This window comes from Syngnathus acus, chromosome 8, assembly GCF_901709675.1.
Source record: "Syngnathus acus chromosome 8, fSynAcu1.2, whole genome shotgun sequence".
NCBI lineage: Eukaryota > Metazoa > Chordata > Actinopteri > Syngnathiformes > Syngnathidae > Syngnathus > Syngnathus acus.
The window spans coordinates 2966206-2990069 of record NC_051093.1 but is presented as its reverse complement, the minus strand read 5'-3'; the positions used below and the strand labels follow the sequence as shown (position 1 = coordinate 2990069).

General features: G+C 46.3%; 5 protein-coding genes across 10 annotated transcripts; 4 read left to right on the top strand and 1 right to left on the bottom strand.

The window, feature by feature from the left end:
* The first annotated feature begins 293 nt into the window (after nucleotides 1-293).
* On the top strand, nucleotides 294-2594 carry LOC119126200. Its single transcript, XM_037257334.1, has 13 exons — nucleotides 294-327; nucleotides 387-489; nucleotides 574-613; nucleotides 741-769; nucleotides 1132-1174; nucleotides 1288-1351; nucleotides 1430-1462; nucleotides 1750-1777; nucleotides 1854-1918; nucleotides 1984-2013; nucleotides 2096-2137; nucleotides 2253-2341; nucleotides 2428-2594. Exons 1-13 carry the CDS (start codon nucleotides 294-296, stop codon nucleotides 2461-2463), a joined length of 636 nt encoding a protein of 211 aa, XP_037113229.1. The 3' UTR covers nucleotides 2464-2594.
* Nucleotides 2595-2759: 165 nt separating this feature from the next.
* Nucleotides 2760-5072, top strand: LOC119126301 (serine/arginine-rich splicing factor 2-like). Of its 5 annotated transcripts, XR_005098627.1 has the most exons (5): nucleotides 2760-3408; nucleotides 3978-4257; nucleotides 4444-4496; nucleotides 4777-4857; nucleotides 4969-5072. XR_005098627.1 is itself a non-coding variant. In XM_037257488.1 (3 exons), exons 1-2 carry the CDS (start codon nucleotides 3008-3010, stop codon nucleotides 4240-4242), a joined length of 666 nt encoding a protein of 221 aa, XP_037113383.1. In that variant the 5' UTR covers nucleotides 2760-3007; the 3' UTR covers nucleotides 4243-4257; nucleotides 4444-4951. The 5 variants fall into 5 exon arrangements, 1 of the variants encoding a protein (XP_037113383.1); XR_005098624.1 differs by having other exon boundaries at nucleotides 4444-4857; XR_005098626.1 differs by lacking the exon at nucleotides 4969-5072 and having other exon boundaries at nucleotides 4777-4951.
* A 1187-nt stretch (nucleotides 5073-6259) lies between these two features.
* LOC119126308 (eukaryotic translation initiation factor 1-like) lies at nucleotides 6260-8124 on the top strand. Its single transcript, XM_037257497.1, is given in 6 exon segments — nucleotides 6260-6508; nucleotides 7233-7369; nucleotides 7371-7403; nucleotides 7528-7555; nucleotides 7558-7628; nucleotides 7700-8124. Coding segments are annotated over 6 exon segments (345 nt in total). The 5' UTR covers nucleotides 6260-6477; the 3' UTR covers nucleotides 7745-8124.
* Nucleotides 8125-8368: 244 nt separating this feature from the next.
* si:ch211-198p11.6 lies at nucleotides 8369-10345 on the top strand. 2 transcript variants are annotated; one of them, XM_037257501.1, is made up of 6 exons: nucleotides 8369-8735; nucleotides 9000-9108; nucleotides 9455-9495; nucleotides 9570-9680; nucleotides 9744-9881; nucleotides 9975-10345. In XM_037257501.1, the coding sequence occupies exons 3-6, from the start codon at nucleotides 9490-9492 to the stop codon at nucleotides 10059-10061; spliced, it is 342 nt and encodes a 113-aa protein (XP_037113396.1). In that variant the 5' UTR covers nucleotides 8369-8735; nucleotides 9000-9108; nucleotides 9455-9489; the 3' UTR covers nucleotides 10062-10345. The 2 variants fall into 2 exon arrangements, with proteins under 2 accessions (XP_037113396.1, XP_037113395.1); XM_037257500.1 differs by having other exon boundaries at nucleotides 8369-9108.
* Nucleotides 10346-10652: 307 nt separating this feature from the next.
* On the bottom strand, nucleotides 10653-22004 carry LOC119126199 (transmembrane protease serine 9-like). The gene is made up of 26 exons (XM_037257333.1): nucleotides 21700-22004; nucleotides 21578-21595; nucleotides 21266-21428; nucleotides 20458-20717; nucleotides 20006-20139; nucleotides 19514-19895; nucleotides 19281-19443; nucleotides 18909-19165; nucleotides 18581-18726; nucleotides 17104-18226; nucleotides 16935-17013; nucleotides 16792-16856; nucleotides 16245-16407; nucleotides 15820-16082; nucleotides 15584-15726; nucleotides 15297-15519; nucleotides 14308-14394; nucleotides 13417-13437; nucleotides 13061-13226; nucleotides 12658-12920; nucleotides 12409-12551; nucleotides 12045-12330; nucleotides 11776-11944; nucleotides 11477-11712; nucleotides 11288-11376; nucleotides 10653-11173 (listed from the first exon to the last, which is right to left on the bottom strand). Exons 1-26 carry the CDS (start codon nucleotides 21752-21754, stop codon nucleotides 10907-10909), a joined length of 5364 nt encoding a protein of 1787 aa, XP_037113228.1. The 5' UTR covers nucleotides 21755-22004; the 3' UTR covers nucleotides 10653-10906.
* Between the last annotated feature and the right edge of the window lie 1860 nt (nucleotides 22005-23864).

The window sequence follows — 23864 nt, the reverse complement described above, 5'->3', positions numbered from 1 at the left end:
TGTACCTCGCACGCTCTTCATACAAGATGGCTGCCTGACATGCTCTGAAAACATTCGACAGTCAAAAAGGTTTCACCTTTTCGTCTTCTTCTGCATCATCTTTATTTTGTTCTACTTGGTCTTATGTCTTCTCCTTCGCCTCCTCTTTGTCCATCTACTTCATCTTTATTTTAACTCAATTCTTCATTTTATCATCATCTGCTTTGACGTCATCTTCATCCTCACGATTTACTCCTTTGTTCGCAAGGACACAAAGTTCGGCGGCAGCGGCGCTGCGACTTCCTGAGTGTGGCATGTCGGCCATGTTGTCTTCCTTTGACGTGAGTTGTGGGTGACCCGTTTTTGCTCGGCCCGCTTTTTGACTGGCGTTGTGGTTACATCCTTAGGTCGCATCTCTGCTCCTGCCCGCACTGGTGTCGGCCGCCGTGTTGGCGTGCGGCGTCGCCCTGGCGTTGGCGTGTCTGCACTGCAGGGACAATGGACCACCCGGTTCGCATGATGTCACTTCTTGTCACCTTCTGTCATCAATGTGTTCAACTGAACTGTTTTTATTTTCTGTTTTGGTGTCGTCAGTTTCCATTCGGGAAGCGAGCTACACCAGCGAGTACATCCCGTGAGTTGAACGCCTTGGTGCGACCGATCACAATGCGACCAATCACTTTCGAGTCACACTCGATATTTTTTGTCCCTCACACGCAGGTCCACTCAATTCACACTCAATTTTTGTCTCTCACACACAGGTCCTCTCAATTCACACTGGTCCATCCACGTAAGTTGTTTAGCTCCAGAAGCTTACGTTTATGGCTAAAGCTAACAAGCTAAATTAGATGAGGCCTCAAGGAAGAACTATTGAAGCCTGCTCAGACAAGGAAGTGAAACATGTAAGACGACCAATTGCAATCCATTTTCTGGATGAACGAGAACATCCACAGCCATCTGACAACTGTTTATCGCTAAAACTAAATTTGTTAGAAACTAAATGACGATGTTGCATTTTGAAGCAAGTTTGTGGCTGAAGCAGATATGACAGATGCTAAAAATGACAAATTAAAAGCTAACACATTTGAAGCAAACGTTTGTGGAGGCTAACAAAGGAAGCTTTTATCAGCACAAACGTTTACTGATTTGCAGATCAGTCGACGACTCGCCTGACTTCTGGCCTGCTGTCACCTTTGTGAGTTGCGCCACATTCTGGACTTTCGTGTCTCTTCTTATCTGTCATGTTCCTCATCACATCTTTAATGACATTCTTTTCATGGTTGATTTTCACATCTTTCATGTTCCAAGCATTCCGCTTTGGATGGTGGAAGTCAGCGCAGCGGAAGATCTGACAGAGAGCTCACAGAAAGCGGTGAGATGAAAAGATGACAAAGTTCCACCAACAAGTTGAAGGACATTTTTTTTAGTCCTGGTCTTCTTCTTTCTGCAGAAAGTAACCACAGCTACCAGAACTCCCACGATGGTGAGCCTTCAAATACCTTCACGCGCTTGTTCTGATTCTGGTTTTCCTTCATGTTCGTTTTTTTTTTTTTTTGTACTTCTACTATTTCTTCAGTTAGTGTTTTTTTTATGCTTTCGGTTCTTCTTCTACATCTTTGCTTAACTCTATCTCTGGTCTGAGGAACTGAAAAAGACAAAATGCTGGCCCTGTAGTGGAGGTTCAGCACTTTGAGTTGTGTGAGTGGAAACATAAGAATTGTTATCCAAAGAGAAATGCATGATTGTTTTTTTTGTCGTTTGTTTCCACAGAACAAGAATCTCTCGCTGGAGATTACATGTAAGTTCTCCAGGTCGTTGGCATCAGAGTGCCTGCCATGTCCTGTCTGATCTTGTCCTTGTTGTCGGTCTTGCAGAATCGTGTTGCCAGGAGACGAGGCTCCTGCTGCCAATCCTAGCGGCGCCTCCACGCCGAGCTCAGGTAGCATCCGACGCACTTGCCGGCTTTTCTCGGTAGTGGTCATTTAAAATGGTCTTTGTTGCAGGGCGAACTGCACAGCTACGAGAACGTCCAATGTAAGCACCCGCAAAGATCACCAACCTATGTTACTGCTGACTTCCTGTCTTAGAGCCTGTGTGTTTAACTGTCTCTCCTCAGCTAACACAGGCTACCTGAACGTGAATGCGCTTCCTCCAGAGGGTAAGTTGATCGTCATCGTTGTCAATCTGATTGGCAAGCAGGAAGTGGAACCTTGTCAGGAAGGTAGGCAGCGCCCTTGCTGCCTCCTCCCTGATGGATTGATGCTTACTTCCAGGTGAGACGCCAACGTTGTCGTCCCAAAGTGATGAAGACGACGACGACGACAGCGACGACAGCGAGGGGAAGTACGTCAATCAAGCCAGCGTAAGTGAAGATAAGCTTCAGATTCCCAATTGGATGTCTTGTCAATCACGCGTGGCGAGCATCAGATGAGTTACTCTGCCTTGCAGGTGATGTCATCTAGCCCGCTGCATGATGGGATGTAAAGAGGAATGGAGCGTGACTAATGTCAATGTCGTTTTGTTTTTTTTATAATTTTTTTGTTGAACTGACGACTCCTGAGAATGTTTTCATCCACACTAGTGTTTTTCAATGTAATTAAAGTTGACAAAAATCATTTCCTGTGCTCATTGGCGTTACAAGCAAATATATAATAAGGATTTAGATTCTTATATTTAATATAAGAATGCTCATGTTGGGGTGGAAGTGCGGCTCCTGCTCCGAAGCACAAGGTGGCAGTGTTGCATCATGTGGTTGTTTATGATGCACTACCGGAAGAAGAAGGCGAAGGGGAAGAAGAAGGCACTCGAGGGCGGCAGCGAGTGAGCCATTTTGTATCGAACGTAGTTTTGAGATGAAGGATTAAATGCTCTCTTAAGAAGATTGCGTTCTTAAAAACAAACAATCGAACAAAAATAACAAACTTGGGCGGGATCCAACGCCGAGTGAGAAGGCGACCACCAGTGAGTTAGGTGTGATTAGTTTTGTTTTTCTCTGGAAGGCGAACAGCACTCGGCGGGCGGCAGCACCATGAGTTTTTACGGAAGGCCTCCGCCTGACGTCGACGGCATGACTTCCCTCAAAGTGGACAACCTGACGTACCGCACCACGCCGGAGACCCTGCGGCACGTCTTCGAGAAGTACGGCCGCGTCGGGGACGTGTACATCCCGCGAGATCGCTACTCCAAGGACAGCCGCGGCTTCGCCTTCGTCCGCTTCAACGACAAGCGTGACGCGGAGGACGCCATGGACGCCATGGACGGCGCGCTTTTGGACGGACGTGAGCTGCGCGTCCAGATGGCCCGCTACGGCAGACCTCCGGATTCGCATTACAGCGGCGGGCGTCGTGGAAGCTGCGGCGGTGGCGGAGGAGGAGGAGGAGGAGGAGGCCCACCCCGAAGATACGGAGGCTCCAGTCGCCGAAGCAGAAGGTAAGAAAAAAAAAAAAAAAAATGGAGCCAAGCGGAGACGCTTTGTTTGGCAAAGCATGGCCAACAATGCACGGTGATCCCGCAGAAGTGCATTGGCGCTTCATTTGAATAGGCAGGAAAAACAAAAATATGCTGTTTGGTTTTGTTTGTCTTTTTGAATTTTGATCATTATTTTTTATGTACAATTAATGATCTGGTTTCTGAGTTTGGTCATGTAATGTTAGCAAGATGAGCCGTGATTGGTCTTTTTACCTGAACCCTCAGCACGTGATGTTATTTCAGTCGCAAAATGAATTTTAAAAACTATTAAGCACGAAAAACAATGAATTTATTATTTATAGACAAATATTTTTACTGCTGCAATCAGCTAAATGCATTAGTTTATCAAAACGTATTATTCCACCTTAAAATATATCAACATATGTAATGATTAATCTTTAATTAGTGATGCATTCCTCAATTTTACCCTAATTATTTCACCCCCTTGGTACTCTAATCAATATGTTGTATGTATATGTGAATGTGGCAAAAAGGTTTGCAATGTCTACATGTCAACTTTGTTCCCGCAGCCCCCGACCAAGAAGACGCAGCAGGTCCCGCTCTCGGTCCCGCTCTCGCTCCCGAAGCCGATCCCGTTACAGCCGATCCCGCTCTAGATCTTACTCCAGATCCAAGTCCCGCTCTCCTCGGAACAAGAAGTCCAATCCAAGGTCCCGCTCCAGGTCCCGCTCCAGGTCCGCCAGCCGCTCCGTCTCCCCTCCAAAAAGAGGCTCTGGGTCCAGATCTAAAAGCCCGCCCAAGTCAGCCGCTGAGAATGGAGGAGACTCACCCTAGTTTGCAGTAACCTGGGTGAGAACTTTATTTTGCATATCTACAATGAACTTGAGACTTAATAATGACTGTCCTGTTGAATTTCCAGTTTTCTTATTGGTATGTGAACAGTGCCGTGGAAAAGTATTCTGATTTCGTGACATTTACAGCCTCAAAGCTTGATGTCCTACCCTACTGACTTTTATTTTTATTTTTTCCTTTCAGGTGAAAGATGGATGATGATGTTCCAGGGCAAGAAGCCGCTTGTTGTGGAGAAGGTTGTCTTGCGGCTTCTGCGTCTTTTTATTTTCTTTTCTTTTTTTTTTTCTCTGTGCTTTTCGTTATGAATATAAACCTTTGCTCTCTAGTGAGCGGGCTGGTGTTGCAAGGGACGTTTTACTGTCCTGGGGTTTCTAAACAAGTGGCTCCACTCCATGGACTCGGACACTCCCGTTCAAGGAGTCGGTGTGTTTTCATGTCTAAAGCGAAACATGGTTGTAGTCGGCTGTTATCATCAAAAACTTTTTTTATTTTCATAATGTTGTCTTTGTGCACTAGGCGCAGTTGTGTGGCAGTTGTTGCTAAGGTGTTGCTGTGTGTTGCTGGTGCCCTCAGCGCTGCAGTATTCTTCCCTCAGCGGTACGCTCGCGACGCCCCTCTTGTACCATCTGCTCTTTTAGTTGCAATTTTTTTTTTCCATGTGACTTTCATTAAAGATTTTCTTCACATTGTCTTTTTTATGACATGTAGGTTTTTTACTTGCACCGACTGGAGCTGTGCAGCTGCAACCTTCTGGAAGCTCCGCAGATCCATGTTGGTGGTCTTTTAATAAACTACTACTGTATAACACGCAAGCTTAAGCATCCCTCACTTAAAGATGACAATACTATTTGGAAATCAAAATTACCGCTCATCAGTATTGAAAGAATAAATCGCCACTGGCAGGCAGAATCCTCACATCTCCAAAATGACACACTAGGTTGGTCCTAACATGATTAAATTTGTATTGTGCAGGGTTAGGAAAACAGGGTAAAGGTGCCAATAATCATACATTATTCATGTAGTCTTAATGTGCACAAGGGCTGTCATTAAATTTATCATTATTTATCCTACAAAATTAATAGAATAGATCTTTGTCATTGTCACATGTATGACGAAATTTAAAAAGGCCACAGTGTCTTGATTAGCAAAACATTTTTTTTTATAACGATAGCATGTAAGACTATCTTTGCTGTAGGGCAGGGGTTGGGAACCTATGGCTCGCGAGCCAGATCTGGCTCGCGAGCCAGATATGGCTCTCTTGGCGACGTTAAAAACGTTATTAAAAAGAATACATAAGTTCGCTAAAAAAAATCGTTGGTCTTAATTAAAATACATGCATTTAATTGTATTTAACCTATCGTTTTTTTTTTAAATGGTATGGGAAATTATTTAAAAAAAATGGGCATTTATGCCTCTGTCCGCCAAAAAGGTTTCGACAACAGGAAGTACCCATAACGTTACTTTGAAACGTCCTGCTGAGGTGAATTCCGACGAGATCTGGAATAAGATACCCCTTCAAATCAGATCAGCCACCTCTATTGTCCAATTTAAACGGCTATACACATTTTTTAATAACAAACCAAACTTGCACCCATTAACAATATATATATATAGTATATATTGTATTGAAATGTATGTAATGTTATAGGAACCTGCTGTAAAACAGTTCTTGAACTGAGTCAGGCCAGTCCATGAAACATGTTACATGTCGACCTTTCCTTTAAATAAACTGAAACTGAACTGAGATAGACCCCGCTAAAAGCAAAAATGAACGGCCGACCACTGTTTAACTGACAGTTGAGTTTAATTTTTTGAATGTTTCTTTTACTACTTGTGCTTCAGCCACTTCGCTGCCATGAACTAAAGTAATCAAAACTGGAACGTCAGCCTGTGCCTGAAGCGACACCTGATAGGAGTCGCCCCTCTGATTCGTCAGATGTCCTAGCACGTCATAGGCGTGATGACGTACTGTGGGCGGGGCTATAAAGGCTTGTTTTTCTTGCTGCTCACCATCTCCGGACTCCATTTTGAGTCTGCTTGTGTGGCAACGCCGAGCGGAAAAAAAGAAAAAAAAGCTAAACCTAGCCTAGCCTAGCCTAGCCTGTCGTAGCCCTTTCTTTAGGCCCGAACGCTACTAGCACGACCCGAACCCACTCAGCCGACGAAGCAACGCTCGCGAACCAAGTTACTATCCGAAAGGAAAGCAAATCTTATCGTATGTCCGCTATCCAGAACCTCCAAACTTTTGGTGAGTGTTTTGGGAGCGACAGGGTGGGGGGAAGGGCAAGCGATGTTTTTTTTTCTCCGCTACAGACGTTCGGATAATATTGAGTTTTCTTTCCTTTCTCGGACACGATTAGGTTTGGCGTGACGTTAACGTTTAAATTGATGAAATAATATTGTGATGTGATTTGATGGAATTCGGCGATTAGCAGATTAGCTGGCCTGAGCTAATGGTCAACGCGGCCGCCATTTGGCAGGAAGCTAACAGCCTGTTAGCTTTTTATCCTTGACAGTTTTTCTTCTAACGTTTTTAAATTATTTTGCAGAAAAGCAATTTCACAGGAAAGTTGATGTCTTTATTGTGCCAATTTGGATTACCAGGAAAGTTGCCAGGGGGATCTGAAAAAAATCTCGGTCAATTATTTTGACGTTTCCTCCTTTCGATGTGCTTCGACACCGTCGGTTTTGTTGTTTTTATTGTCCTCGCTTTGTCTTCACTGGGTGCTGGAAAGCACGCCGCTGAATGGTCATAAGTGGCCTGTTTAATTTCATTGGTTTATCCAAAGTGAAAGCGTGAAATCTAATCTTGGAGTTTTTTTTTTTTTTTATGGGGAGCAGCAATAGGCATGCGCAGGCACTGCGCAATTTGACCTTTGAGTCAGGATTCCCGAGCTAGTCGAGGGATTTGGCTGATACGGTCGCGATGAACCGTGTGCTCCATGAGCTTATTGTTTATATTATACCCCTAGACCCCTTTGCTGATGCAAACTAAGGGTGATGGACTGCCTCCCAACTGGGAAAGAATGACTACCTCCACATAAGAATCCACCAGCGGAACGGCAGGAAGACCCCTCACGTACTGTCCAGTGGCATCGCAGCCGAGTATGGACAAGAAGAAGCTAGTCAAGGCCTTCAAGAAGGTCAGCACCCCTCCTGTTAAAACCCATTATTGTTTTCGATTAGATTCAGCTTTGGTTCTTTTTGGTCACCGATACAAAGAAACTGTCACTCGAGTATCTCATTTTTTGCGCTTGGCTCCAACAGAAATTTGCTTGCAATGGGACCGTGATCGAGCCCCGGAGTATGGTGAAGTGATCCAACTTCAGGGAGATCAGCGGAAGCACATCTGCCAGTTCCTCATAGAGGTGAGTCGCAGTCATCTTGACTTGATTTGTTTACCCTTTGCAGCTCATTCACTGTCTCATCTTTGTTGTAGATTGACCTGGCCAAAGATGAGCAGCTCAAAGTACACGGCTTTTAGACGCTACCAATAGCCCCCTCACCCGGAAGACTATCATTTCCCCCACCTCCAGGCCCCCTCCCCCAATGTGCTGCTGTCGCTCTTCCTCCCCCTGCCCCAGCTCCTACTAGCTAAGGTGAACAAGCTGTTCTAACATGGGACTGTGTACCACCACTGCCGCCCTCCACCACCAGGGGGCAGACTCTCTGCGGCAGCGCAGACTTCCTGAGACTCCTCACAACATCCGAGACGAATGGTGATGACGTCTTCATGCCTTCCCTGGGTTATTTACTTCATTTTTTTCCCTTTTTAGGTCTTTGTGCCACTATGAGGAGGCACTATTCATGTAACTTTTTTTGTTTTGTACTTAAAGTGTTTCAATAAAATGATGCGTCTCCATATGTTGTTGAGCGGTGATTGGCTCAGCCAGAATGTTAATAGAGGCTGGTGACAGTTATGCCACCGTAATATAAAAGATATCAAGATGAGTGGGTTTGCAGTCATTCTCCTATACAGGCTCATCTTCTGTAGATGACCTAGTTTAGAGCGGTTTGTGACGCATTCAAATATCCTTGAAAACAAATCCAAAGCTATTGCAACTTCATTTGATTTTTTCTTTTTTCCCTCACATGCACCAAATTAGTCATATATATATATATATATATATATATATATAAAACCTAGCAGTAATTGTTAACTTCCCAAGGAATATCAGATTTCAAATTGTTGGTGAGCCCATACCAGAACTTAATTTTCAACAGTGAGTGGACGATGTATGTTGAGCAATGTAAGACTAGAAAGATAAGCAAGCCAATTGTGCAATAAATACCTGAATTCTCATTTTTGGGCGTTCGCCTCTTTCGAGCCTTCTCGCGTGCCGTATGTTTCCAAGGCAACGTCGATGCAGCCATTGTTGATGGCTGACGGGTTGTGGAAGAGTCAAAGCTCACGACGCTCTTCTCCAACGTCTCTTCCTTCTCTCCTCGTCCAGCTCCAAAAAACAAATGCGTGGGTACATGATGACTTTGGAGTTTCGTTTTTTTCTTTCTTTTTAAGTCGACTCAGTTGAGCGCTAAAATGGCGCCGAAGCTACATTTCGCCTCCTGCTAGCGTTACCCTTTTACTTTTAAAAAGGTAGTTCAGTAAGTAGATTTGAGTTGTCATTCGTTCAAGGTTTGGCTACAAACGTGAGCAATGGATTGCGCTTCATTTTGTTGTAGTCTGACGTCATAGCGGACAGGAGACTCATGTGTTTTGACAATAACTTTGCCATAAGGACGAAGAAGAAAAGAGTGACGTCATCCGACAAGAAGGGAAATAAAAGCAAGAAGCTGTTTGGTCTTCATCTTCAACAGAATCTCATCTTCAATAAACTCTGACACCAGGTAAGCACGTGCGTAGGGATCGATGACCCCCCCCCCCCCCCAACCGCTTGCACAGTATATCGATGATCCAATTTCAATTAATTGGGCCGAAAATTATTGAGTGCAAATTACATACAATTGAGCAACTGTCAATGAAAGTGGCACACACAGGATGTTCCACTAGATGGGATAAATTGCACAATTAGCTTGTGCCTCGAGTTTTAATTCAGTTTTTGTTTGATGCTGGTGATATCAATCTCTTCCCTCCAAAATTCACATCAGAAGACACAAGCAATCACATGAAACAATAAGCGTAAGCAGAGCAAGCCAAAATGTAGTTGATGATGACAATGTTTTGTGACTGCAGGCAAACTGAACATGTGACCTTCAAGTTGGCTGAGAATGACCGTAAGAAAAAAAAAAAAACCATTAAAATCATAGATTTGACGCCTTATCTAACATCATATGGTCTTCTCGCTCAGCTTGTTCCTGTTTTGGGTTTGGCGGTCCCCCTACCTGCCATCATTATGGCTGGCGTCACTCTCTACATGCTGGTGCTGGCTCTCGTCCTCTGGATACGATTCTGCCTCAAGGTATGTAGCGCCCCCCCGTGGAAAAACAAACGAGCAAGTAAGATGTTGCGGTCTGTGTTGAAGGAGCGCTGTCCGCCGTTGTGCGGCTCCTGCTGTCCCGACTTCTCCGTGTGGGATCAGTGCTTCCGACTGGCGCAGTCGTGCGACTGTCGACTGCCTACGCTGCGCTCGTGTCTGATGGACGTCGGATCGCCCCCCTCGGTGAGAGACCGCGCAAAACACCACACCTTGCAGGGGTGTGGATTTATCCTCACAAAGGTGAGTGAGGATGGTGGCTGCTGTTTGTGTTTGCAGTGTTCCAGCTGGGACTGCGCATGCACGTGTCAGCCCCCCGAGTGCGAGTCGTGCAACTGTCTGTGCTTCGAGATCCGTATCAAGTAGTGCGCAGCAAGAACATCATTCAACACAAATGCTACGTATTAAACCATTTTTACAATTCTACGCTGCCAAGGACATTTTAGCTGAAATGGACTGAACGGGAGAAGACGTCAACGTGCCATCTTTGTCAAGATTTGGAAGGATTTTTCTGAGCTCAAGAAAGTGGCTTCACAATAGTGCCAATGACTTTGTTTCCTTTGACCCTTTGAGCACATTTGTCTCAGTTCAAGTCACCAAAAAATATTTTATTTTTTCTACCTTTTACATTAAACGCGGAAATGTTGAAATTGTGACTTTCGATCGATCCATCGATCCATCCTTCTATCCATCCATCCATCCATCCATCCATCCATCCATCCATCCATCTGACATACTGTACCGACAAGGCAGGACTGATTCAGCCACGTCTTTATTTTTCTCTCACTCCTTTCTTTTATTTTTCCTGCCGTCCCTCACGAAGAGCGTAGCAGAGCAATTCACAAATAAAATGTAACCCAGGTAACGTAAATATACACATCATTACAGCATGTTAGAAAATAATGATCATTACATAAATATATATATATATACATATATATATATAATCCCTAAATTAAATGCTACATATGTAAAACTATTTACGTTTATTAAGGACGGTGTCTATAGAAATATGTTTTGACAAAATCATCAAAAAGAGCGAATCATTCATTTTCACATTTTCTGTAAAGAAAAAAATAGTGCTCATATTATTTCTTCAGAAGTCTGTACAAGTTAATGGGGAGGTTGAAAGTTTGATTAGCATCAGAAGCAATAATCCAAGTAATTGAAAAATAGCTTTCACATTAAAGTTGGGACACTTCCTGTTTCGTTCAGTTACATATTGCCATCAGGACAACGTGCAAACCCACGCCGACCAACAGGAGCTCGCTGAGGTGGGATGGCGGCGCTGAGCTGGAGGTGGTGGGTGATAAGAAATCCCCCACTGCCTGTCTCAGGAAGCTGTTAAAGACACTGAGGTTGGGCAAGACAATCATTTGGTCCTCTCGTCCTGCTCGGCTGGCGTTGGTGGTGTCCAGCACCGCTGCCTGGTACCAGAAGCTGCCCAGCTGGCACATCAACGCCCCACCAGTATTCTCCTGCATGGACGCAAGTCACATGACAGGAAGTCAGAGTCTTGTCCATTCTGAATTTTATCTTCCAAAGCCAGCTTAGATGTGCAATGTGAAAGCAGCAGAAGAAGTGAAGGTCACCTGGTCAATTGTCAGTTCAGTACAAATGGAGTCGGTGGACGTCCCATTCCCACAGTCCAGCAGAGGCGTCTGGACCTCCTCGAGAACCTCTGCAGCGCAAAACGGGACGAGAATGACAAAAAGACATTTAACAAAGCAAAGGTGCTTTTTTGTAAACATCAAAGAACACTAAGTAGAGCAGATATGTACCTCCTCCTTGGCTCGTACTCCATCCGGCAGCCCAGCAGGTGGAACCAGTTGCGAAGATCTGCCCACTGGCCATGCAGATTGGTTGGATGAAGTTGGACAGCGGCGGCGGCGATGCCAGCCGCAAGACCGCCACATTCGGACCCGGCCGTGTGCTGGTTGTGATCGTGATCACGTTCACCGCTGTCTCAGAACCACTTTGACCCAGGAAGACGGTCCACTCGGACACCGCGTCGGACCTGCAAAGCACAAGCCCGCTTTAAGCATCCGACGTTTGCTCGTGTGCCGACTTGTCGCCTTACTGTGCGGTGCATTGTGCGCTGGTCAGCACGGTGTCCACGCTAATCAACATGCCGCTACATACGAGACTTCCGTTCAAATGCAGACGGGCCGCCCAGGGCCAATCGCCCGTTGTGGCCGATCCAGAACCCGAGAGGCGCTCATTCAATGGGGCGGTCCCGCAAAAGACCCCTGCACAAAAAAATCCCTCACTTTTCCGCAACCTTAATACTAATATTTTAAACATTCAATTTTGACTCGCATTAAAGTGGCGGTGTGCGGCGCTGCTCACGTGTGAGTGTGCCAGTGCTAGTACTGACGAGCGGTGGGGTTGTGCTGGTCGGCGTCTGGTCACCGCAGCTAACCTGCAGGTCAGGGTCGGTTCCCGAGGACGTGAAGGTGACGAACCCCGGCAAGTTGTCGCTACCAATATGGCTGCTGATCCAACCCTGGTACCGAGACACCCGCGTGTAGACGCCTGGCAGGTTTGGCCTGGCGCAACCTTCTCCAAAGCTCACCACCCCGCTTTGGACCCACCTGGCACCTTGCTTGCTCACCATTGGACCGCCAGAATCACCCTGTGGAACACGGCAATCTTCTCATGAGCGGGATTACGTTTGGCACGGTTCTTTTCTGTGAACACCATCAAAAGTCACCTGACAAGAATCCTTCCCTCCTTCTCGCAGGCCCGCACAAATCATGTTGTCTGTGATCGTATTGTCGTAGTCACAATTGCATTGGTTGTTTCCCACCACGGGAACCTCCACCTCCATCAGGTTTTCAGGGAATGGTAGAGGAACTGCACACACAAACACATCATCCCATTAAAAGAAACTAATTTGACAATTTGGAGTTCAACCGTACGCTAGCATCAAAATAATTGTTCTTATTTTGCTCGGACTGACCTCCCGAGCCGATGTTGCCCCATCCGGTGACCCAGCTGTCGGTTCCGGTGAAGAAGGTGCTTCCGCTGGCGGCTAGGCAGACAGGCGCGATGAAGTTGTTGAAGGTCACGGGTGAGGAAAGCCTCAATAGGACGATGTCATTGTCGAAGGTACTCGGGTTGTAGTCGGGATGGCGGATGGTCTCGACTATGTCGCGGCTAACCTCGTTTGCATTTGAACCTTGCTGACTCTGACGACCCAAAAACGCCGTCACAGGTCTGGTACTGCACAAAAACAAAGAAATGATGACATCAAGTCAATCTACTTTTTAATTCCAATGGCTCATTATTTGGCATCGAAATGTCCTCGCTGGAGCCCACAAGTCGCAAATGCCCCGCTATAGTCTGGAGCAAATTTGAAGTACCTGAAAAAGCAGTGTGCGGCCGACAGCAGCCACTCGCTGTTGATGAGCGTCGCCCCGCAAAAATGGCCCCTCGGAGACATGTGCAGGCTGGCCTGCCAGGGCCAATCACCTTGGGAAGCCGCCTGACCCCCCACGATGCGGCTATTGAGCTGGGCCAGTCCGCACACTAAAAACACACACACACACAACGGTTTATGATAATCCAAAATAGACTTTTTAGCATCTTGTTATTGATGAACACTTAGGCCTCTTGTATCATATTTTCATGAAGCAACAGTAATTTATTGCAATTGCATTCTATACAATAAATCAATTTACCAATTACAAATATATAAACAAATAGACAAAAGGCTTACCCTCTGGTTGCGCTCCACATTCTGAAGATTGAAAAGACAAAAAGAAGAATTCCAGTTGTCATTGCAGTTATTCACTGTTGATTGTACATGAAGCGAACAATCGGAAGGCATTCAAAGAATGTCAACAATCAAGTACAAGGAAGGAGATAAAGAAAAATATTCGAGCTAAAAGGAAGTAGAACTGTTGTGCACAATACGGTAAGTCGCTATTATCTTTATCGTGTTGGTCTGACTGGTTTTGATGGCGTCATTTTTTTTCCATTTGCCACATGCTTGTCTATGAAAACATGTTTGTCCGGTGGGTCTCTTTCCCCTCGGCATGGTCGAACGGGGAAGTTTAAAAAAATCCTGTGGTAGTGATGGAGTCAGGAACGAGTGAATGATTCCAAACGTGGTGAATCATTCAATCATTGCTACAAAAGAAGGAAATGATCAAAAACTCCCAAATCAGCAGCATGCAATTTTTAGAGAAGGAAATATCCAGGGCCTTTAGATACAAATCTTTCTGTACCAAAAAAAAAGGATAAATTTGCTCAGTTGCGGCACGTAAAAAAAAAAAAAATCCCTTTAGTTGGATGGATCAGCACGAAATATTGTGGACATGTCTACCATGTGAAAAACTGTCAAGGACCCAATTTGAAAAGGGATTCGATCATTTTGGTTAAATTCCGAAGTGGTATCCTCGACAACTGGGTGATCCAAGGATGTTTGGATGACGTAAAAGTGTGATGATCATTTTGAAGATTTTCTGCGGGACTTCTGGAAGACACGCAAACTCTATCCAGGAATGTACCACGCCATCATTGCCGATCCCAAATGTGATTCTTCTGAAGTCATCTAAACGACAAAATGTTGGACAAAAAAATAGAGATGACCAAAAATCTTTCTAACCTGTGCCCAGCAGCAGTAGCAGCAATGTCTTCAACATCAGCTTGTCCATCTCGTTCATCTCCACAAAGCGTGAGGATGGCTGACATCAATAAGTACATACGGAGGACACGCCCCACATGAAGCCACGCCCCTTCACCTATTACACCTTTTCTTTGGCCACACCTTCATAGGTACGTCGACATTTTCCAGTTATTGTAAATTGTAAGCAAGGCTGTGATTATTTTGAATGCAAACATGCTCATTGGCCATTTAAAAAGAAACCTGAAGAATGACATTGCTGGTCCCTGCCCTCCTTTACCTTATGAAAGCTGCTTGAGTGATTTGGCATCCAGTGTGCAGGAATAACATCACGCAAACTTCCCCTCCTTGTCAATCATCCTCCAGTAGTGGCAAAAGTCCCTCATTACGTTTTCTTTCTCCAATTTTGCGACACGTGGAAACCTCGATAACACTTTTTTTTCTTAATGCTCCACATTTACAAAGCAAGAGTAAAAAGACAGGAAATTCTCCTGTTGTAAGGTGATTTTTGAGACAGATTGCACAACGTGAAATGAGGCCAGATGCTCGATGAGCACAGGTGTCCTAATCACGACCCGGGGGCCATATCTGGCCCGCTACATCTTTTTCTGTGGCCCGCTGCTAAAACAAACCAGCTGAATCTACGTCATGGTTCTTAAAAAAAAAAAAAAATCCAAATTGGTTTTCAATCTAAAATTTCCCCACCCCCCCAAAATAAAATAGTGTTGCGGTTCCCTTTTAATCTGTTTATTCATTTTCACTATATTAACGATGACACATTTGGGTTAAGAGGGCGTATTAGCTTCCGAGCGGCACGTAATTGACATGAGAGGATCGAGGGAAAGCCTTTATTGTTGTTATAAAACCATAAAACACAATGAATGATAAAATAATTTTATGATAATTTAATTTGAGGCTGAGGGAATTCCCAGGAAACAAGGCAACTGTCGAAGTGCGGGAATCCCTTTAACCAATTGGAACTTGGAGGTCAGGGTTGATTCCCGGGGACGTGAAAGTGACAAACCCCGGCGGGTCGTCGTCGTTTGTGATGCTGTTGATCCAATCGTGGTACCGTGACACCCGCGTGTAGACGCCCGGAAAACTGGCCAGGGCGCAATCTATGCCAAAGCTCACGATCCCGCTTTGGATCCACCTGGCACCTAGTTTGCTCACCAATGGACCACCAGAATCACCCTGTGGAACATTTCTCATTAGCGAGATCACATTTGCCACGGTTGTGTGAACGCCATCAAGTCACCTGACAGGCGTCCCTTCCTCCTTCTCTCGGGCCGGCACAAATCATGTTGTTGGTGATTATCAGCGGCGTGTAATCGAGACTACACTGTTGGTTTCCTATGATGGGAACATCCACCTCCATCAGTTCGTTGGAAAGCGGTGGAACTGCGCGTGCACACAAAGGAAAAACAAAATGACAATGAGCTTTTGGCACTGTTGTTTTTGAAACATTCGGTACAAATGGGAGTGTCGGCCAACCTCCAAAGTCGAGGGTTCCCCATCCGGTGACCCAGCTGTTGGTTCCGGTGAAGAAGGTGCTTCCGCTGGCGGCCAGGCAGACGGGCGCGATGAAGTCGTTGAAAGGCACGGGCAACAAAAGCCTCACCAGGGCCAGGTCGTTGTCGAAGGTGGGCTCATCAAAGTCGGGATGGCGGATGATCTGAGAGATGCTGCGGATCTCTTCGTTGGGATTGGGACCTTGTAGCCTCTGTCGGCCCATAATCGCCATCACTGGGTTGAAACTGCACGCACACACAAACACACACACACACACACACACACACACACACACACACACACACACACACACACACACACACACACACACACACACACACGCACGTGGAACGTCAACCAACTCCTCCACTGAACTTCAACTTTTTGTTGGTGTTTGTTTTTCTGACCTACGAAAGCAGTGTGCGGCCGTCAGCACCCACTGGCTGTTGATGAGTGAACCCCCGCAGACGTGGCCCCTCAAATCTTGCAGGGTGACCTGCCAGGGCCACGCGCCCTCGACAGCCACCTGACCCCCCACGATGCGGCTGTTGAGTGCGGCCAGCCCGCATGCTGAAAACGCGTACAAACATAAGGTCAGATTTGGCAAATGTTTGAAGAAGGACAGAAGCAAACTCAAACGACCATCTTTTCGTGTCCATTCTAGGTAAACGCTAATGCTAACCGGCGTTTGCAAGCAAGCGCGCTGAATGTTTTTCCATCAAGCTAAGCTGCACCCCATAAATGACGTCACATTGTTTACTGTTACTTCGAATAAAGTGAATTCTAAGTGAGTCATTGTGACTTCTTCTCTACCGTCCAGTACTAGTGCAACGTTAGGGACCAAATCAAGGAGGAGGCAGGGCTTTTGCGTGCCTCTGTTGTTGAATGTAAATCAAGGAAGTAGGGAAGGTCGAAAAGAAAGGAAGAAGGGAGGTAAGAAAGCCTGGAACTCACTGGTGGCTGAATTGGGAGTGGAGAAGCTGATGGTAGTATCGGGGAGGGAGAGTATTGGTGGTGATGACGGTGGTGATGACGGTGTTGATGAAGGTGGTGATGATGATGGTGGTGGCGGTGGTGGCGGTGGTGGCGGCGGTGGCGGCGGTGGCGGCGGTGGCGGCGGTGGCGGCGGCGGCGGCGGTGGTGGTGTGGGGAGACTTCCCATGGGAGGGAAGAGGTCTGTGTTGGTATTCGGAGGGAGGCTTGTGATGGTGTTGGGTGACGGTGGTGGTGGTGGTGTGGCAAGACTTCCCGTGGGAGGGAAGAGGCCTGTGTTGGTATTCGGGGGGAGGCTTGTGATGGGGTTGGAGGACGGTGGTGGTGGTGGTGATGTTGTGACGAGACTTTCCATGGGAGGGAAGAGGTCTGTGTTGGTATTCGGAGGGAGGCTTGTGATGGTGTTGCATGACGGTGGTGGTGGTGGTGTGGCAAGACTTCCCGTGGGAGGGAAGAGGCCTGTGTTGGTATTCGGGGGGAGGCTTGTGATGGGGTTGGAGGACGGTGGTGGTGGTGGTGATGTTGTGACGAGACTTTCCTTGGGAGGGAAGAGGTCTGTGTTGTTATTCGGAGGGAGGCTTGTGATGGTGTTGGATGACGGTGGTGGTGGTGGTGTGGCAAGACTTCCCGTGGGAGGGAAGAGGCCTGTGTTGGTATTCGGGGGGAGGCTTGTGATGGGGTTGGAGGACGGTGGTGGTGGTGGTGATGTTGTGACGAGACTTTCCATGGGAGGGAAGAGGTCTGTGTTGGTATTCGGAGGGAGGCTTGTGATGGTGTTGGATGACGGTGGTGGTGGTGGTGTGGCAAGACTTCCCGTGGGAGGGAAGAGGCATGTGTTGGTATTCGGGGGGAGGCTTGTGATGGGGTTGGAGGACGGTGGTGGTGGTGGTGATGTTGTGGCAAGACTTCCAATGGGAGGGAAGAGGCTTGTGATGGTGTTGGAGGACGATGGTGGTGATGACGGTGTTGATGATGGTGGTGATGACAGTGTTGATGACGGTGGTGGTGGTGGTCGTGGTAGTGTGGCGAATGAGAGTGGTGATGTTGGTGTTGATATTGTTGATGTTGATGGTGGTGATATTGGTGGTGATATTGGTGGTGATATTGGTGGTGATATTGGTGTTGATGTTGGTGGGGATGTTGGTGGCGATGTTGGTTGGACGTTATTCGCAAAACAGTTAACTTCGAGGTCTGGGTCGGTCCCCGGGATCATGTTGCTGACGAAGCCGGGGAGGTCTCCGCTGCTTGTGTGGCTTCTGATCCAATCATGGTATCTGGACACCCGTGTGTACACGCCTGGCCTCTCCGGCTGGCCGCAACCTATCCCAAAGCTCATCACCCCGTTGAGGATCCACCGAGATCCAAAACTGCCCACCATGGGACCGCCAGAGTCAGCCTGTGAAACACCACAGCCTCCTTACTAGCCAAATCACGTTTTCTTTGGTGACATCAACAGACACTAATTGAGATTCATAATGTTCGGAAACAACAATACTGAGGCAAAAGTAGGTGCCAAGTGTGTGTGTGTGTCTGTGTGTGTGTGTGTGTGTGTGTGAGAATGTGTGTGTGTGTGTATGTGTATGTGTGTGTGATGTCTATTTATTATGCTTTCATGGTTTGAATTGTGTAAAACAACTTATCCTGTTATGCTGTTCAAATATATTTGTCACCTGACAGGCGTCCTTTCTTCATACAAATAAATGTGTCTTGTCTTTGTTTGTGATGAAAAGGATGGAAAATATGAAATCACCTGAGAGGCATAATTTCCTCCGTCTTCCAGGCCAGCACAAATCATGTTGTTGGTGATAACTCCTCCACCATAGTCGCAATCGCATTGGTTGTTCCCTACCACGAAAAGGTTAACTTCCATCAGGTTGACGGGTGGCAGTTGAGAACCTGCATGCACACAACCACAATGACACCACCAAAAGTTTCACTAACAGGAAAGCTGGGCGTACAGTGTTCCTATTTCATTGGCGAGTAAAGCAATTTATTTTAAATAATTTGAATGTGAATGGATGTTGTTTTAAAAAAAGAGTTTTTGAAAACATTCAGTTCAAATGGGAGTGTTGATCGACCTCCAGAGGCGAGGCTCCCCCATCCAGTGACCCAGCTTTTGGTTAGGAAGAAGGTGCTTCCGCTGGCGGCCAAGCAGATTGGCCTGATGTAGTCGTTGAAGGTGACGGGCGAGGACAGCCTCAATACGGCCAAGTCGTTGTCGCGGGTGAGCGGGTCGAAGTCGGGATGGAGGATGATTTCCACCACGGGGCGTCTGACCTCGTTCTCGTTGAAACACTGCAGGCACTGACGACCCAGAGACGCCATCACCATTGAACTGCAGGGGCACATGCCGTGAATTTTTTAATCTCTTCAAAGATTATTATTGTGTGCGTGTGTGTGCGTGTGTGTGTGTGTGTGTGTGTGTGTGTGTGTACACACGCATATCTCACCTCGTAATGCAGTGTGCGGCCGTCAGCACCCACTCTCTGTTGATGAGTGTGGCCCCACAGAAGTGGTTCCCAAACGACTGCAGGCTCACCTGCCAGGGCCACGCCCCAGGCGAGGCCAACGGGCCCCCAAAGTTCTGGCCGTTGAGTGGGGCCTGCCCGCATGCTGAAAACACAAGCATGGGTGAGGCGAAACGTTTGAGCTCAAAGACCAAGGAAGGAAGAAACAGGCTCACCATCTTGTGGCAGGGTAGGGGCGGGCACGGGCGAAGGAGATTCGTGGCATATGCAATCGGGACAAGTCAACACAGGGCACTTTGAGGCGATGATGGTGGGGGGATATGGAAATTCCGTAATGCTGCGCAGGCTGTTGCTGGTGAGGGGTGGGCTCGTGTTACAGTTGACCTCCAGGTCTGGATCGGTGCCCACAGACATGAAGCTGACGAAGCCTAGCGAGTTGCTGTGGCCCGTGACGATGCTGATCCAATCCTGGTACAGGGACACTCGCGTGTAGACACCCGGAATCTCCGGCCGGGCGCAACCTAATCCGAAACTCAGCACCCCGCTCAGGACCCACACGGACCCTTGCCTGCTCACCAGGGGACCGCCACCATCACCCTGCGGAACATGGCGGCCATTTTGTCAGGGGATCCAGGGGAACTTGGGACATCATTGACAGACTGTCCGCCATATTTGATATGGCGAATCCGCTCGTAATGTAAAGTCACCTGACAGGTGTCATTTCCTCCGTCTCTCAGGCCGGCACAAATCATGTTGTCTGTGATCATGGTCTCGTTGTAGTCGCAATTGCACTGGCGGTTTCCGACTACTGGAATGTTTGCCTCCATCAGGTTCTGGGTGGCTGGTTGCAGAATTGCACACAACAAAAGTGTGTCACTATCAGTTCTAGCATGGATTTTGAAGTGATCATTTTTGGGGGATTTTATTTATGCTCCAGTGTAGAATTTATTTTCAGAATTTAGTTGTGTGCCTTCTGTGCAGTACCACGTTGTGCCACAACATGTCTAGCAGCACTGAGTTCTAGCTGTGTAATGTAAAGATAGAAGAAGAGACAGAGGAAGTCCTCAACTAAGCTCCAAATATAAATTGTCTGCGATTCAATGGGATTACGATTTAATTCGATTAGTAGACCTAAAAAAAATTAGGGGTTCTGACTGACCTCCCAAGCCGATCCCCCATCCGGTGACCCAACTGTCAGTTCCGGTGAAGAAGTTGCTTCCGTTGTCAGCCAGGCAGACGGGCCTGATGTAGTCGTTGAAGAGGACGGGCGAAGAAACCTTCAAAAGCGCCAAGTCGTTGTCGAAGGTGCGCTCGTCATAATCGGGATGGGGGATGATCTGAGAGATGCTGAGGCTTTTCTCGTTAGGATTGGGACCCAGTTGGCTATGACGACCCACAATTGCTGTCACAACTCCAGCCCTGCAAACAAACATGATGTGTTTTTTTTATTTTTTTTTTTATAATTCTGTTTCTCTTTGTTACCCTCTTAGTATTTTTGTGATTGATTTGTATTGTTATTAGTATCAAACTGGACCTCTTGGCTCTATTGAGGCCTCTTTGGGCTCATTGAAACCCATGAAAAGTCCTCCGCTAATTTGGGGCTTTAGGAGAGAACGCCAGTCTCTCTTGCCACTTGGTCCAGATCCAGAGATGTGGCCTTGCCAGCTTCTTGGTATGTCCCACCCAGGTCTTCATCAGAAACTCCTTCGGCCGGCATTCAAGAGGTGGCCAAACCAGATTTCCGAGCTACCAAATTAATTTCCTCCTCACGCGAATTAGCAGTGGCTCTACTCTTGACTCCTCCCGGAACAAAGATAAGCAACTTTAGTTCCGTCTGGAAGGGGACTCAGCTAGACCACACAATGTTTGGGGTTTGCCAGACCAACTCGTGATTGATTGATGGCTCAGCAAGTTTTCTAGCCTCAACTCTAATACCCTATGCAGGTGTGTGTGTGCTCATATCTCACGTTTCGAAGCAGTGCGCGGCTGTCAGAACCCAATCGCTGTTGATGAGCGACCCCCCGCAGAAGTGTCTACCAAACCTTTGCAGGCTGACCTGCCAGGGCCACGCACCCGGGGGAGGTGCTTGACCCCCAGTCATTTGGCTGTTGAGAGGAGCTTGCCCACACACTGAAAACACACACACATTGAAATGAGTTACCAATTTGTAACAAAATATTCACCAAACCAAATCCATTGTTTATTATTTCCAATGCATCAAAACAACCAAAAAAATAAAGAGGAGGAAGCAAAGGGGAGGCAAAAAGGCCGTGACTCACCAAGTTGCCCTCTGCATTCTAAAGATGACAAACACAAAAAGAACAATTTCAGATGGAATTCAAAATTGTTCACGTCATTTTATTTAAACAATAATTGAAAGAAAGAAAAAAAAATCTCTCACCTGTGGTTATTTGTAGGAGTAGCAGAAATGTGCTTATCAATACTGGCGCTTCCATGAGCTGCGAACTTTAAAATGGCCAACAGCTTCCAGCATCAGTAGGTATCATTAAGTAGCCACGCAGGAAACACCTACACTTATGGACACGCCTGTACACTTGGCATTAACAAAGGCTTACGTGAGTATGCTCTGGAAAATTCAGACCAGAGGCAGCGTCCTCTACACTTGGCACCCAGCACCAAAAAAAATCCATCCATTTTCTGGAGCACTTTCCCTCAGGAGGGTTGCGAGCGTGCTGGAGCTGATCCCCACATGGCAGTTGGCGGAGGACACTTTGAACTGGATGCCAGCCAATCGCAAGGCACAAAGAGACAAGCAATTACAATCACACCTCAGGAAAATTTAGAGCATGTCTTTGGAATGCAGTATCCAGGGTAAACCCACGCAGCCATGGGGAGAACATGCAAACTAACCCTAACCCAAAAAGGAGAGTTGGAATGGAACCCCAGACCTCTGAACAATGACAAAAGTGCCTCGTTTGATTACAATTTGGACTATGTTCCAACAAGCACAGTCATGATGTTTGAATTTATTTTGCCCAACCCTCAACTGTGTTTTACTTTTGCAAGGTGTGGCAAATTAGGGATAAACCACACAACAAGAAAACACAAATTCTCATTAACAGTCAAACACAAAGTAATCGAACAAAACAAATTGCCTGTCATGGTGATAACGGCATGTGGGGATTGCACTCCAAAAATATATTTTGCTTTTTCTTCAGACTTTAGTTGTTGGGAGTGGCCAAATCAACCATTTGGTACATTCTGAGAAAAAAATGAGTGCACTGGTGAGCTTGAGAACTCAAAAAGGCCTCAACGTCCGCGGAAGACAAGAGTGGTGGAATCCTTTCCACGGTGAAGGAAAAACCCTTCACAACATCCAGTCAAGTGAAGAACACTCTCCAGGAAGTAGGTGTATCAGTATCTAAGTCTACCATGAAGAGAAGACTTCATGAGAGTAAATACAGTGCGAATCATTAATCAAGTCTCAAAAACAGAAAGGCCAGAATTGACTTTGCCAAAAAATACCTGAAGAAGCCAGCCCAGTTCTGGAACAGCATTCTTTGGACAGACTAAGATCAATCCCCACCAGAATGATGGGAAGAAAAAAAGTTTGGAGAAGAATTGGAAGAGCTCATGATCCAAAGCACTGGTACCACATCTTCTGTAAAACATGGTGGAGGCAGTGTGATGGCATGGGCATGCATGGCTTCCAATGGGTCACTTGTGTTTATTGATGATGTGACAAAAGCAGACAAATGAATTCTGACATCTATAGGCAGAAAGAGCCACAAACAAGCAAAAACTGAAGATGGCTGCAGTGAAGGCCTGGCACAGCATCCCAAAGAAGGAAACCATAGAATTTGGTGATGTCCACGGGTTCCAGACTTCAGGCAGTCATTGGCTGCAAAGTATTCTCAACAAAATATTGAAAAGTAACATTTTACTTAGGGTTACATTTATTTGTCCAATTACTTTTGAGCCTCTGAAATAAGGAGTGTTTGTATAAAAATAGCAAAAACATCCTATAAGGTTAATTATATATTTATGTTCTACACCTTGAATTAAAGCTTAAAATCTGCACTTCAATTCCGTTGTCGTTTCATTTCAAATCGAATGTGGTGGCATGCAATGCCCAAAAACAACAAGATTGTGTCATTGTCCAAATATTTTTGGACCTAACTATGTGTTCTTATTCAATTTGTTCTGCATGAAGTCTGTTACACTTATGAGAACATTTGACATATTTGATGATGTCTGTGATGTACACACATTTCTGGGAATTGATCACGTCCAATCAGGTGAGTGATTCGTATGCTTATGTCACGAAAAGCCCTTTTCTCTTTTTTCCCTTCATAAAACTAAATGCGGACCAAATTGACAGATTTAATGCCAAAAATAACTTGCTGTGCCTTTGATACAATTTGCAGCAATCACACTGTAGCAATTGCATGAATAAGCTTTTGAGTGAATTGGCTTGACAATTATTCCTATTATCACTGTTGATTACCCCAGCTCAACCCATTTCTATTTACAAAGCACTTAAAAGCAGCCGCACAGTTGCTTGTCGAAATAAAAGGCTACAACCTGTTTTGTCTGACATCAGAG

Coding starts and splice junctions, on each gene's coding strand:
- LOC119126199 (XM_037257333.1), bottom strand. CDS start 21,754: ATGGAAGCGCCAGTATTGATAAGCACATTTCTGCTACTCCTACAAATA. Junction 19,444..19,513: donor CCCTACCCTGCCACAAGATG/GTGAGCCTGTTT, acceptor TTGTGTTTTCAG/CATGCGGGCAGGCCCCACTC. Junction 16,408..16,791: donor CACTCCCAATTCAGCCACCA/GTGAGTTCCAGG, acceptor ACGCGTTTTCAG/CATGCGGGCTGGCCGCACTC.
- LOC119126200 (XM_037257334.1), top strand. CDS start 294: ATGTCGGCCATGTTGTCTTCCTTTGACGTGAGTT. Junction 328..386: donor GTCTTCCTTTGACGTGAGTT/GTGGGTGACCCG, acceptor TTACATCCTTAG/GTCGCATCTCTGCTCCTGCC. Junction 2,014..2,095: donor CAGCTACGAGAACGTCCAAT/GTAAGCACCCGC, acceptor GTCTCTCCTCAG/CTAACACAGGCTACCTGAAC.
- si:ch211-198p11.6 (XM_037257501.1), top strand. Junction 9,681..9,743: donor GGATACGATTCTGCCTCAAG/GTATGTAGCGCC, acceptor TCTGTGTTGAAG/GAGCGCTGTCCGCCGTTGTG. Junction 9,882..9,974: donor ACGTCGGATCGCCCCCCTCG/GTGAGAGACCGC, acceptor TTGTGTTTGCAG/TGTTCCAGCTGGGACTGCGC.
- LOC119126301 (XM_037257488.1), top strand. CDS start 3,008: ATGAGTTTTTACGGAAGGCCTCCGCCTGACGTCGACGGCATGACTTCC. Junction 3,409..3,977: donor TCCAGTCGCCGAAGCAGAAG/GTAAGAAAAAAA, acceptor TTGTTCCCGCAG/CCCCCGACCAAGAAGACGCA.